General features: G+C 44.1%; 1 protein-coding gene across 1 annotated transcript in view; it reads right to left on the bottom strand.

Moving 5' to 3' along the window:
* Cadps (calcium-dependent secretion activator 1) overlaps positions 1–15,266 on the bottom strand; it is a 1,554,015-nt gene extending 1,538,749 nt beyond the window's left edge. Inside the window, exon 1 of the mRNA XM_071665310.1 lies at positions 15,054–15,266. Coding sequence (XP_071521411.1) covers positions 15,054–15,104 — 51 coding nt within the window. The 5' untranslated portion in view covers positions 15,105–15,266. The remainder of the gene's footprint in view (positions 1–15,053) is intronic.
* Between the last annotated feature and the right edge of the window lie 499 nt (positions 15,267–15,765).

The following is a 15,765-nucleotide window of genomic DNA, read 5'->3' as shown; positions in this document are numbered from 1 at the left end:
TACAATACCATACAAAACTACAATACCATAAACTACTTACACCAGACTATAATACCAAACACTACTTACACCAGACTACAATACCAAACACCACTTACACCAGACTACAATACCATACACTACTTACACCAGACTACAATACCAAACACTACTTACACCAGACTACAATACCAAACATCACTTACACCAGACTACAATACCATACACTACTTACACCAGACTACAATACCAAACACCACTTACACCAGATTACAATACCATACACTACTTACACCAGACTACAATACCAAACACCACTTACACCAGACTACAATACCATACACTACTTAAACCAGACTACAATACCAAACACCACTTACACCAGACTACAATACCAAACACCACTTACACCTGACTACAATACCAAACACCACTTACACCTGACTACAATACCATACACTACTTACACCAGACTACAATACCAAACACCACTTACACCAGACTACAATACCAAACACCACTTACACCAGACTACAATACCATACACTACTTACACCAGACTACAATACCAAACACCACTTACACCAGACTACAATACCATACACCACTTACACCAGACTACAATACCAAACACTACTTACACCAGACTACAATACCAAACACCACTTACACCAGACTACAATACCATAAACTACTTACACCAGACTACAATACCATAAACTACTTACACCAGACTACAATACCATACAAAAAGCTTGTCCTGAGCCCAAAGGGACCGAGGTGATGGCACGATCCTTGCAAGACTTGTCACCTCCACGCACGTCCCCGGCCGTCCGAGAGGGAGGGAGGGAAGGAGGAAGGAGAGGAAGCAATATCTGAAGAGGGTCGGGAGAGATGACCTGAAGGGTGGGTGAGGTAGGAGGAGGAGGTGAGGGAGGAGGAGGTGCGGGAGGAGGAGGTGAGGGAGGAGGAGGTGCGGGAGGAGGAGGTGAGGGAGGAGGAGGTGTGGGAGGAGGAGGTGCGGGAGGAGGAGGTGAGGGAGGAGGAGGTGCGGGAGGAGGAGGTGAGGGAGGAGGAGGTGAGGCAGTGGGGTATAGGGAATATCCTTCAGCCAGGCCTGCTCCTGCAGATGACGTTACTCGCTCCTCGTCTTGCTTCACCAGTTACTTATGTCTCGCCACTTACACATAACGAAGAACTCCACATGTCTCGCCACTTACACATAACGAAGAACTCCACATGTCTCGCCACTTAGATACAACGAAAAACTCCACATGTCTCGCCACTTACATATAACGAAGAACGCCACATGTCTCGCCACTTACACATAACGAAGAACTCCACATGTCTCGCCACTTACATATAACGAAGAACTCCACATGTCTCGCCACTTACACATAACGAAGAACTCCACATGTCTCACCACTTACACATAACGAAGAACTCCACATGTCTCGCCACTTACACATAACGAAGAACGCCACATGTCTCGCCACTTACACATAACGAAGAACTCCACATGTCTCGCCACTTACATATAACGAAGAACTCCACATGTCTCGCCACTTACATATAACGAAGAACTCCACATGTCTCGCCACTTACACATAACGAAGAACTCCACATGTCTCGCCACTTACATATAACGAAGAACTCCACATGTCTCGCCACTTACACATAACGAAGAACTCCACATGTCTCGCCACTTACATATAACGAAGAACTCCACATGTCTCGCCACTTACATATAACGAAGAACTCCACATGTCTCGCCACTTACACATAACGAAGAACTCCACATGTCTCGCCATTTACACATAACACTACTATAATTCTATTTTCCTTCTTCCTTGGAACATTTTCTCTGGTGTTTCAATGATGTATCTTGTTGTATGTTCCTCCATCATCACACGCCACATATATAATGCTGCATCACACATCCTCACCACAACCTCCATCAAGGTAAACATCACACGAGTCTGCTGCATCACACATCCTCACCACAACCTCCATCAAGGTAAACACATCACACGAGTCTGCCAAAATTCACACATTTTCAGACGCGCGATATTTTATCCGCGTCTTTTTCGAGCAAGAACTTCCTCCCTCCCTCCCTCCCCAGACTCCTGCTGGACTCTTTCCCTCCGTCAGAAGACATCTGCTTTCTTCTTCCTCGCTCTTCACTGCCAACCATTCCTAGAAAACGGCTCCTTCGCCTCAGATGAATGTCACTTTACCAACTTCCAGCGAGCCCGAGTTTATTCTACCTTTCCTTCTTTACTCGCTCATGCGTTTCCATCTTCAATCTACGGTTCGGTTCCCTCTGTCCTTGTGAGTGTGTGTGTGTGTGTGTGTGTGTGTGTGTGTGTGTGTGTGTATCTATCTTCTGATCCCTGAGGCATCAGCTACGTGTTCTTACCCTTCATGACTGATGTATGAGCACTTTAAGACCTCCGTCACCGGAGGAGGAGGAGGAGGAGGAGGAGGTCCTCCATCCATGTAACCAACGTATAACACTATGTGCTTCATATCGTTCGTGGTAATCCACAAGTCTGCTATGACCTGTGTACACGGTCTTCATGACCTTGCTACTGGGAATTACACCAACTCTCTCTCTCTCTCTCTCTCTCTCTCTCTCTCTCTCTCTCTCTCTCTCTCTCTCTCTCTCTCTCTTCTTCTTCTTCTTCTTCTTCTCTTTTCAAACATGGGTGATAATAATCTCCTCCCTGTGATGAGCCACACGCATCATTTTATCGACAGTGCAATTGGCATTAATACTTCCATCATCTTGCCTCAATCTCTCCCACCAATATGTTCCTACATCCTTCACTTGGCTCCTCGTAATGTTCTCCAGCCTTCCTTATGGCCACTGGGTAACTTCCAGACTCGTCAGTCTTATCTCTGAATACCTCAACATGAACAACACGAGCTACTACTCACTGATAATCTGTATCTTAATGTCTCTGATTATCTATCTATATCTTAATGTCTCACCGGTTATCTATATCTTAATGTCTCACTGGTTATCTATCTTTATCTTAATGTCTCACCGGTTATCTATATCTTAATGTCTCACTGGTTATCTATATCTTAATGTCTCACTGGTTATCTATCTTTATCTTAATGTCTCACCGGTTATCTATATCTTAATGTCTCACTGGTTATCTATCTTTATCTTAATGTCTCACCGGTTATCTATATCTTAATGTCTCACTGGTTATCTATCTATATCTTAATGTCTCACCGGTTATCTATATCTTAATGTCTCACTGGTTATCTATCTTTATCTTAATGTCTCACCGGTTATCTATATCTTAATGTCTCACTGGTTATCTATCTTTATCTTAATGTCTCACCGGTTATCTATATCTTAATGTCTCACTGGTTATCTATCTATATCTTAATGTCTCACCGGTTATCTATATCTTAATGTCTCACTGGTTATCTATATCTTAATGTCTCACCGGTTATCTATATCTTAATGTCTCACTGGTTATCTACTATCTTAATGTCTCACCGGTTATCTATATCTTAATGTCTCACTGGTTATCTATCTTATCTTAATGTCTCACCGGTTATCTATATCTTAATGTCTCACTGGTTATCTATCTATATCTTAATGTCTCACCGGTTATCTATATCTTAATGTCTCACTGGTTATCTATCTTTATCTTAATGTCTCACCGGTTATCTATATCTTAATGTCTCACTGGTTATCTATCTTTATCTTAATGTCTCACCGGTTATCTATATCTTAATGTCTCACCGGTTATCTATATCTTAATGTCTCACCGGTTATCTATATCTTAATGTCTCACTGGTTATCTATCTTTATCTTAATGTCTCACCGGTTATCTATATCTTAATGTCTCACTGGTTATCTATCTTTATCTTAATGTCTCACCGGTTATCTATATCTTAATGTCTCACTGGTTATCTATCTTTATCTTAATGTCTCACCGGTTATCTATATCTTAATGTCTCACTGGTTATCTATCTTTATCTTAATGTCTCACCGGTTATCAATATCTTAATGTCTCACTGGTTATCTATCTATATCTTAATGTCTCACCGGTTATCTATATCTTAATGTCTCACTGGTTATCTATCTTTATCTTAATGTCTTACTGATCATCTATCTTAATCTTTCACTGATTATCTTTATCTTCATGTCTCATTTATTATCTATCTTTATCTTAATGTCTCACTGATTGTATATATCTTAATGGCTCTGATTGTCTAATCTTCATCTTAAAGTCTTACTGACTGTGTCTATCTTAATGTCTTACTGATTATCTATCGTTATCTTTACCGTGACTCACAAGTCCCTGTTTGTCCACTAGCTGTGTGTGACCTCATCATCTCCCGCATGTGTCAACATATCCACGGGTCGTTCAGCTACATGTTCAACCACAGAGCGTGTTGTTCCTCCAGCCATCATGACGGCCTCCCATCACCTGAGTTCCTCATCCTTCAATATCAAGGTTAGGTCTCCCTCCATCATCCTGCTGTGATCCTTCACTTCTGGTCTGACGATCCTCTGACGCTCCTACTGCATCCCCTGGCTGTACCTCGTCGCCATCACCTTCATATTTTTTTCGCCCAGTGAACCACGACGTGGCAAACCCACCCGAGTGTCAGGGTGGGCAGACACACATCACCATACCCCCGCACCCCCAACCCGCCATGCAACCCACCACTGGTCTATTGTCACTACAGGAGGTAATTCCTCTACTATTGTCCACACTGTAACTTACAGATCCTATTCTTACGATTGCTTGCTTGCGCCTCTGGACTCATTTAAGGATTCGAAGTCTTCGTTTCTGCACATACCGGCTCTCTACCGCCGACAACCCTTGCCAGACCTCCACAAAAGCTACTAATGGAAGTTCCACTGTAGCCTGGCGTAACCTTGGCCGCGAGAGAAAAAAAACCTTAATTCGTGAGGCGTACTCTCGACACAACACGGGACGCTTTCTGCAGCACCTCACTAATAAACTTTACGAGTCAGTAAGTCAATAAACCAAGCCAAGTTGCCCGCGGCAGTGAAGTGGGCGGCTCTTGCCTCCGTCTTGTGCACCGTAATACAGAGCCATGTGTCACCAGAGAGCCCTCTTGCTTCATAAACTCCAACCCGACCGGAAAACAACTTTATAAACATTGACTTCCTCCCACATTCTTTCTAATTCTCGAAACCACTTCCACTTCCGTGCTCGGAGCTGCCGCTGAGAGCAGGGCTGAACCTGAGGAGATATTTTTGCCCCTCTGTCCAATATTAGACGAGAGTTGTGCGGTCAAACCTTCAACTTCCTTTTTAAAAGGAAAAAACCGAACCGAACATAAGACTTCTGGGTTCCTCCTGTTATGGCGAATATGTTTCTTGACCGCCTTCATAATTCATCCAGCAGCAGCGAAATACGAAACCTTACATTCAACAAACTTGTTTATATATATATATATATATATATATATATATATATATATATATATATATATATATATATATATATATTATACTTTGTCGCTGTCTCCCGCGTCACCAAGGTAGCGCAAGGAAACATACGAAAGAATGGCCCAACCCACCCGCATACACATGTACATACATACACGTCCACACACGCACATATACATACACAGACATATACATATATACACATTAAGATAATTCATACTTGCCGCCTGTATTCATTCACGTCGCCACCCCGCCACATATGAAATCACAGCCCCCCCCCCGCATGCGCGGGAGGTAGCACATAGGAAAAGACATCAAAGGCCACATTCATTCACACTCAGTCTCTAGCTGGCATGTATAATACACCGAAACCATATCTCACTTTCCACATCCAGGCCCACAAAACTTTCCATGTTTTACCTCAGACGCTTCACATGCCCTGGTTCAATCCATTGACAGCACGTCAACCCCGGTATATCACATCGTTCCAATTCACTCTATTCCTTGCACGCCTTTCACCCTCCTGCATGTTCAGGCCCCGATCACTCAAAATCTTTTTCACTCCATCTTTCCACCTCCAATTTGATCTCCCACTTCTCCTCGTTCCCTCCACCTCAGACACATATATCCTCTTGGTCAATCTTTCCTCACTCATTCTCTCCATGTGACCAAACAATTTCAAAACAACCTCTTCTGCTTTCTCAACCACACTCTTTTTATTACCACACATCTCTCTTACACTTTCATTACTTACTCGATCAAACCACCTCACACCAAATACTGTCCTCAAACATCTAATTTCCAACACATCCACCTTCCTCCGCATAACTCTATCTATAGCCCACGCCTCGCAACCATATAACACTGTTGGAACCCCTATTCCTTCAAACATACCCATTTTTGCTTTCGGAGATAATGTTCTCGACTTCCACACATTTTTCAACGCTCCCAGAACTTTCGTCCCCTCCCTCACCCTATGATTCACTTCCGCATCCATGGTTCCATCCGCTGCCAAATCCACTCCCAGATATCTAAAACACTTTACTTCCAGTTATTCTCCATTCAAACTTACCTCCTAAATGACTTGTCCCTCAAACCTACTGTACCTAATAACCTCGCTCTTATTCACATTTACTCTCAAGTTTCTTCTTTCACACACTTTACCAAACTCAGTCACCAGCTTCTGCAGTTTCTCACCCGAATCAGTCACCAGCGTTGTATCATCAGCGAACAACAACCGACTCATTTCCCCAGCTCTCTCATCCACATCAGACTGCATACTTGCCCCTCTTTCCAAAACTCTTGCATCCACCTCCCGAACAACCCCATCCATAAACAAATCAAACAACCATGGAGACATCAGACACCCCTGCCGCAAACCAACATTCGCTGAGAACCAATCACTTTCCTCTTCCTACTCGTACACATGCCTTACATCCTCGTTAAAAACTTTTCACTGCCTCTAACAACTTACCTCCCACACCATATATTCTTAATACCTTCCAAAGGGGCATCTCTATCAACTCTATCATATGCCTTCTCCAGATCCATAATTGCTACATACACATCCATTTGCTTTTCTAAGTATTTCTCACATACATTCTTTAAAGCAAACACCTGATCCACACATCCTCTACCACTTCTTAAACCACACTGCTCTTCCCTAATCTGATGCTCTGTACATGCCTTCACCCTCTCGATCAATACCCTCCCATATAATTTCCCAGGAATACTCAACAAACTTATACCTCTGTAATTTGAGCACTCACCTTTATCCCCTTTGCCTTTGTACCTTTGTACAATGGCACTATGCATGCATTCCGCCAATCCTCAGGCACCTCACCATGAGTCATACATACATTAAATATCCTTACCAACCAGTCAACAACACAGTCACCCCTTTTTTTAATATATTCCACTGCAATACCATCCAAACCCGCTGCCTTGCCGGTTTTCATCTTCCGCAAAGCTTTTACTACCTCTTCTCTGTTTACCAAAATCATTCTCCCTAACTCTCTCACTTCGCACACCACCTCGTCCAAAACACCCTATATCTGCCACTCTATCATCTAACATATTCAACACACCTTCAAAATACTCACTCCATCTCCTTCTCACATCACCACTAGTTGTTATCACCTCCCCATTAGCCCCCTTCATCATTTGTTTCCATTTGTTCTCTTGTCTTATGCACTTTATCTACCTCCTTCCAAAACATCTTTTATTCTCCCTAAAATCTTATGATACTCTCTCACCCCAACTCTCATTTGCCCTCTTTTTCACCTCTTGCACCTTTCTCTTGACCTCCAGCCTCTTTCTTTTATACATCTCCCAGTCATTTGCACTATCTCCCTGCAAAACTCGCCCAAAAGCCTCTCTCTTTTCTTTCACTAATAATCTTACTTCTTCATCCCACCACTCACTACCCTTTCTAATCTGCCCACCTCCCACGCTTCTCATGCCACAAGCATCTTTTCCGCAAGCCATCACTGCTTCCCTAAATACATCCCATACTTCCCCCACTCCCCTTACGTCCTCTGCTCTCACATTTTTCCATTCTCCACTCAGTCTCTCCTGGTAGTTCCTCACACAATTCTCCTTTCCAAGCTCACTTACTCTCAGCACTCTCTTCACCTCAACATTCTCTATTCTTTTCTGAAAACCTCTACAAATCTTCACCTTCGCCTCCATAAGATAATGATCAGACATCCCTCCAGTTGCACCTCTCAGCACATTAACATCTAAAAGTCTCTCTTTCGCTCGCCTATCAATTAACACGTAATCCAATAACGCTCTCTGGCCATCTCTCCTACTTACATATGTATACTTATGTATATCTCTTTTTAAACCAGGTATTCCTAATCACCAGTCCTTTTTCAGCATACAAATCTACAAACTCTTCACCATTTCCAACACTGAACACCCCTTGTACACCAATTATTCCCTCAACTGTCACATTACTCACTTTTGCATTCATATCACCCATCACTATAACCCCGTCTCGTGCATCAAAACTACTAACACACTCACTCAACTGCTCCCAACACACTTGCCTTTCATGATCTTTCTTCTCATGCCCAGTTGCATATGCACCAATAATCACCCATCTCTCTCCATCCACTTTCAGTTTTACCCATATCAATCTAGAGTTTACTGTCTTACACTCTATCACATACTCCCACCACTTCTGTTTCAGGAGTAGTGCTACTCCTTCCCTTGCTCTTGTCCTCTCACCAACCCCTGACTTTACTCCTAAAACATTCCCAAATCACTCTTCCTCTTTACCCTTGAGCTTCATTTCACTCTGAGCCAAAACATCCAGGTTCCTTTCCTCAAACATACTACCTATCTCCTTTTTTCTCATCTTGGTTACATCCACACACATTTAGACACCCCAATCTGAGCCTTCGAGGAGGCTGTGCACTGCCCGCGTGACTTCTGTTTCTCCTTTTAGAAAGTTAAAATCTCATACATATATATATATATATATATATATATATATATATATATATATATATATATATATATATATATATATATATATACAAATATACAAATATATATATACAAATGGATTTGTATGTAGCATTTATGGATCTGGAGAAGGCATATGATAGAGTTGATAGAGATGCTCTGTGGAAGGTATTAAGAATATATGGTGTGGGAGGCAAGTTGTTGGAAGCAGTGAAAAGTTGTTATCGAGGATGTAAGGCATGTGCACGTGTAGGAAGAGAGGAAAGTGATTGGTTCTCAGTGAATGTAGGTTTGCGGCAGGGGTGTGTGATGTCTCCATGGTTGTTTAATTTGTTTATGGATGGGGTTGTTAGGGAGGTAAATGCAAGAGTTTTGGAAAGAGGGGCAAGTATGAAGTCTGTTGGGGATGAGAGAGCTTGGGAAGTGAGTCAGTTGTTGTTCGCTGATGATACAGCGCTGGTGGCTGATTCATGTGAGAAACTGCAGAAGCTGGTGACTGAGTTTGGTAAAGTGTGTGGAAGAAGAAAGTTAAGAGTAAATGTGAATAAGAGCAAGGTTATTAGGTACAGTAGGGTTGAGGGTCAAGTCAATTGGGAGGTGAGTTTGAATGGAGAAAAACTGGAGGAAGTGAAGTGTTTTAGATATCTGGGAGTGGATCTGGCAGCGGATGGAACCATGGAAGCGGAAGTGGACCATAGGGTGGGGGAGGGGGCGAAAATTCTGGGAGCCTTGAAGAATGTGTGGAAGTCGAGAACATTATCTCGGAAAGCAAAAATGGGTATGTTTGAAGGAATAGTGGTTCCAACAATGTTGTATGGTTGCGAGGCGTGGGCTATGGATAGAGTTGTGCGCAGGAGGATGGATGTGCTGGAAATGAGATGTCTGAGGACAATGTGTGGTGTGAGGTGGTTTGATCGAGTAAGTAACGTAAGGGTAAGAGAGATGTGTGGAAATAAAAAGAGCGTGGTTGAGAGAGCAGAAGAGGGTGTTTTGAAGTGGTTTGGGCACATGGAGAGAATGAGTGAGGAAAGGTTGACTAAGAGGATATATGTGTCGGAGGTGGAGGGAACGAGGAGAAGAGGGAGACCAAATTGGAGGTGGAAAGATGGAGTGAAAAAGATTTTGTGTGATCGGGGCCTGAACATGCAGGAGGGTGAAAGGAGGGCAAGGAATAGAGTGAATTGGAGCGATGTGGTATACCGGGGTTGACGTGCTGTCAGTGGATTGAATCAAGACATGTGAAGCGTCTGGGGTAAACCATGGAAAGCTGTGTAGGTATGTATATTTGCGTGTGTGAACGTATGTATATACATGTGTATGGGGGGGGGGGGTTGGGCCATTTCTTTCGTCTGTTTCCTTGCGCTACCTCGCAAACGCGGGAGACAGCGACAAAGTATAAAAAAAAAAAAATATATATATATATATATATATATATATATATATATATATATATTGGAAAGGATCATAATTTTCGGGTGATCAAGTATATTCCTGAGTCCACGGGGAAAATGAAACACGAGAAGTTCCCAAGTGCACTTTCGTGTAATAATCACATCATCAGGAGAGACACGAGAGAAATGCAACAGTCAGTTGATATACAACGAAGAGACGTAGCTAGGACGCCATTTGGTAAACATGTGATTGTCCAAGGCAGACAACGAGCGTATCATAAACTTATGTGTATTAAATACACAAAGAATCATAATCTTAATATTAGTATTAAATACACAAAGAATTATAATCTTAATATTAGTGAAGGTTTATACAAATTGGATAGCTTTATTGTTGATAAAATTTGTAAACAATACCTTCTTGTCCACATATTAAGTTTATGATACGCTCGTTGTCTGTCTTGGACAATCACATGTTTACCAAATGGCGTCCCCTGATGATATGATTATTACACGAAAGTGCACTCGGGAACTTATCGTGTTTCATTTTCCCCGTGGACTCAGGAATATATATATATATATATATATATATATATATATATATATATATATATATATATATATATATATATATATAATTCCACTATAAAGTATATTACACAGAGGTGAGTACGACGGATACTGTCCAGACTTGTTACCAACATGAAGGGTAACACTCTGCTGTTCGTCTGTGTGCGTTTCTTTTTTTCTTTATAATACACTGGCGCACAAGAACCAGCACTTACCATCCACAGCCAAGGAGGAGGAGGAGCCACGCCAAGAACTGCAACTCTTCTTCCTACCAACACAGTAACTTCAGTAAGAAGAGGAGCCTCTTGCGTCCACGAAGGTGGTGACGTGTTGCAGACTCCATTTCCCTGCCTCATTATCGCAAGTGGAAGCATCATAACCTTGCCAGAGGTGGAGGAGGACTCTGGGGCGAGGCGGTATTCCACTACCGACACGAGTCAGCCGTGTATAATCAACATTTCCGAGGCAGGTTCTGGTCTGGATATGACACTAGCTCAGAGTTCTAGGCCAATATGAGAATGGCTGACCCTACATGACCTTGGGTATGACACTAACTTAAAAGTTCTGGGCGGGATGGGGGAGCGTGGCGACCCTTGACGAAGGAGACTCACACCCTCTCAGCCACACGATAAGACCCTCCAGCACGACCTTCGTGACTCCTGCGTATACCACTTTGGGCATTTTGACCCGACACTTGTAATTCATGTCAGAGGTCAGGTCATCACAACCCGAGGTTGATACCACAGGTTATGACATGTCAGACAAATGTACAACACTGAAGATGCAACCAATCCCAGGCAACATTTACGTCCATCAGCATCTCATTCCAGTAATCCTTGATGCATGTGTCATGTTCTGCCCTCCGAGCCATCACCATCATCTCACCGTCAGCGTCACCTAACGTGCAGTGAGGGACAGACAGGAAGATGAAGATGTATCCACACACAGGCAGAAGCCAACGTAACCCAGGACGGAACAACAATACTAACGAGCAATATGATCCACATATTTTTTCCTCAGGGTATCACTCCACAGTACACTCTCACACTACTGCGCCAACCAAGACACACACACCACAGTGGCCATGACCCAGCTGACAGCAGTAGCGGCAGCAGCAGACCCAGTAGCCAGCAGGGAGGGAGGCCCGGCTAGCTAACACCAGCAGACGACAGCATCATATGCAAATACACTACTCTCCCTCCGCTTCTCCTGGCGCTGATTGCGACAGTAAATTGCCTGGAAAATGAAGCTGAGTCTGCATGTATGTATGTGCGTGCGTGGGTGCTGGAGAGAGAGAGAGAGAGAGAGAGAGAGAGAGAGAGAGAGAGAGAGAGAGAGAGAGAGAGAGAGAGTTCACAATATAACGACAGGCTAGTACCCTTGTGTAGAGCAAGTCACCCATCGACTGTGTCCTCCACAGGCAGTCTTGTACCCTAGTGGTAGATCCTTTACAGAAGGATGGAAACATAAGACTGAAGCCGGAAAGCTAACGACACACACACCAACGACTGCTGGAGCAGGGTAGGGCCAAGACCTGCGAGGGGGCGCTGCATGGCTGCGTCCCACTCACTTGTCTCTGCCAGCGCTGGTCATCCATGAGTATAAAGGGCTACTACTGCGCTGGCCACACAACAGTAAGCCACTGTGACAGTCTCTATCCTTACACCGATAACCTTTGCAACCCTTCATCTTCTACTGTGGCATCACATACGACACCAACCCGACCTTTACTCCCTACACCATAAACAGGAACACAAAGGTCAGTGATAATAATGCAAAATGCCCCAAGAACACCTACGTGTTCCAGAATTTCGACAGGGTACAAAAAGAATCTTTATAGCATCCCCTAAAACGAATTCATCGGTCCCAACCTACACAATGTTTCATCTCCCCAGTCATCCACTCTGTCAAGGGCAAGTATTATCAAGCAGTAAACACACAAAACAGACCAGTTAAACTAGTCACTGGCTGCCTAAGAGACCACATACACTCCTAAACCTTCACAACGAAGCACTGATACTTCCAAAGTAATCACCTCTTCATATATGTACTGCTCGACATTCGGTTCTCCCGTGCAACGCGAGTCCCTTCCCATCCAATCGCACGAGAGCCAACAACCAACCTCTACTTCGTACTTCAACCCAGACGTAGAGAACCTTCCCTCCCTTCCCAAAATAACATAACAAACACGTCGAAATAACCTTACAAGCAATGAACAACCTCCTTCCCAACCCACCGCCTCAAACATGATTCCATCAGAAATACACCCATCTGAAACTACACTCCCTAGACATGCACAGGGTTCCTCTTTTTTTTCGTCTGGGTTTTGGATACGGACCCATCGCTCCACCTTTATAAACGCAGATTCAAATCCTCCTGCCCAAGATGCAACTTTCGCAGATTCAACGTCTCATGCCCAACTTCACCAATGAACACTTACTAATTGACTGTCCTGTACACTCTCTCTCTCTCTCTCTCTCTCTCTCTCTCTCTCTCTCTCTCTCTCTCTCTCTCTCACACACACACACACACACACACACACAGCAAAATCATGATGCTTCATGACCTGTGATCCCACTCGGTGGACGTGGCTAAGTTAACCTCCTGAGCGCTGAAAGGCTGAAAGAGCCCCATAAAAGATGCCGGGGCACTAATATATATATATATATATATATATATATATATATATATATATATATATATATATATCACCCTCCAACGGCAAGGACTCGAACCCAGGACCTTTTGCGTGGTTGTCGGAAACGCAAACCACTCGGCTATGATCGTCCCTAAATAGGGAAATGACTCTTCGATTACAAGTAATCTAATAGCCTTCGTCTCACATTCATGAACAACGGGGTCCAGACCGGTCAAATCCCATCAGGCTCACAAGCCCAGCAGCTAACACTTGGCAGAACCTTACTGTATAAACGCGGAGGTATATCAAGACGAATGTACTGCATATAAACGCACACTCATAGAACACATAACACCCTCCAACAGCAAGGATTCGAACCCAGGACCTTATGAGTGGTAGACGGAAACGCTAACAGCTTGACTATGATCACCCCTACATATATAATTAGGACTCCGCCTGCAAGTGGCTGCACTGACCAGTGACAAGTGAGGCTGGGCGAGGTTGTACAGTCGTGGAGGACCTCGTCGCAAAGGATCCATCCTTACCCTGTACTGACTGGCCAGGAGTTCACTGCACAAGGCCATAAAAAAGAGGACTTAACAATAATCTATCTATCTATCTATATATATATATATATATATATATATATATATATATATATATATATATATATATATAATTTCTTCATTTATAATTAATCGGTTTCCCGCGTCAGCTAAGTAGCGCCAGGAAACAGACGAAGAATGGCCCATCCACACACACACACACACATATATATATATATATGTAAATATTTTTTGTTTTACTTTTCCACTTTGATAATAAAAACATTGAGCATGAGAATGTTGCAGATAGTACGGTCGACCGTCAGCTGCTGCACACATGTTCACAAGCTGGGGTTTCTTCTTACAATCAACCATGAGGATCACGGGCCAATAGCCTGACACGGGTCCCAGCCGCCAGCCTGACACGGGTCCCAGCCACCAGCCTGACACGGGTCCCAGCCACCAGCCTGACACGGGTCCCAGCCGACAGCCTGACACGGGTCCCAGCCGGCACTCTGACACGGGTCCCAGCCAGCAGCCTGACACGGGTCCCAACTGATATCCAGAAACTTGGAGCAGCAGATGTACGTACTGATCCCTGAACCATACACCAGGCGCGCGCGCGCGTGTGTGCGTGTGTGTCAGCAACACGCCAACACTTCACATACACTGAAGATGAATCCCGTCCCTCCTCTCACAACTGGCAACTCCCCTCCCTAACTCCCTCCCTCTTACTCTCCTGTAATCCCGGTCACACACACACACACACACACACACACACAATATTCCTTCAGTAACAACGTAACTCCTGCTTTACGTACACACACACACACTACGAACACAACAAGAATCCACTGAAAGTCTTTATGTATTATTTCATCCTAAAAATGAAAGTTTGTCGTGAGATGACAAGTGAAGGGAGGAGAAAGTTACTATGAAGAGACCTTACGACGATTACCATACGTTGTTACGCACAGCAAGAACGGTGCAGCAAGCAGACTTACCCTCAAGTCTGGTGACAGGTAGTTACAGCAGTAGGACGCGTCCTGCCTCATTATGAGAGAGAACCACAAGGCTGGCGCATCTCTGCCTCACTGCTCCGAGGGCCTCAGTACTCATACTCATACCCCGGCGTCCGTCCGTCCGTCCGCCACACTCACCGTTCACGTCGGAACCACTACACACACACACACCGGCAACCAACACCTGTGTTTACAACGACGTGTAGTTCACTCGCGCACACCACAGATGGCGTGAGGGAGCCGGGGTGCCGTGCGCAAATCGACGGCCTTATACCACACACACCGTCGCTAATACATTAAGCCACACACATCATACATATTGTAAGTGGCCTTCAAGGTTATATTTGACACCTGGAAGGAGGTGTTGTTAAGTATCCAGTCGTGTGTGGTGGACGAAGCAAGACAGATCTTGGACGGTGTTGACACGCTGCCTACCACAGCGGCCCCACACACCACCACAAGTGACCCAACCATCGTGGATGGTCTTAGAGAGAAGTCGTGAACACCTGATAAACCGGTTCTTTACAACTAAATAAACGATTGGCCTTAATGATCCTGGCAGACCTGAAGGGCAAATGACCGAACAACCATCATGTTGTCTGCCTGACTGCCATCACCACGACCCACACCTGACCGTCAGGACTCAGTGTGACCTCGGCGACATCTCCTCCCTACTGAAGCAGTACACCATGAG

This window comes from Panulirus ornatus, chromosome 10 (genome assembly GCF_036320965.1).
Source record: "Panulirus ornatus isolate Po-2019 chromosome 10, ASM3632096v1, whole genome shotgun sequence".
Taxonomy (NCBI): Eukaryota; Metazoa; Arthropoda; class Malacostraca; order Decapoda; family Palinuridae; genus Panulirus; species Panulirus ornatus.
This window is presented reverse-complemented; position numbering and strand designations above follow the sequence as displayed.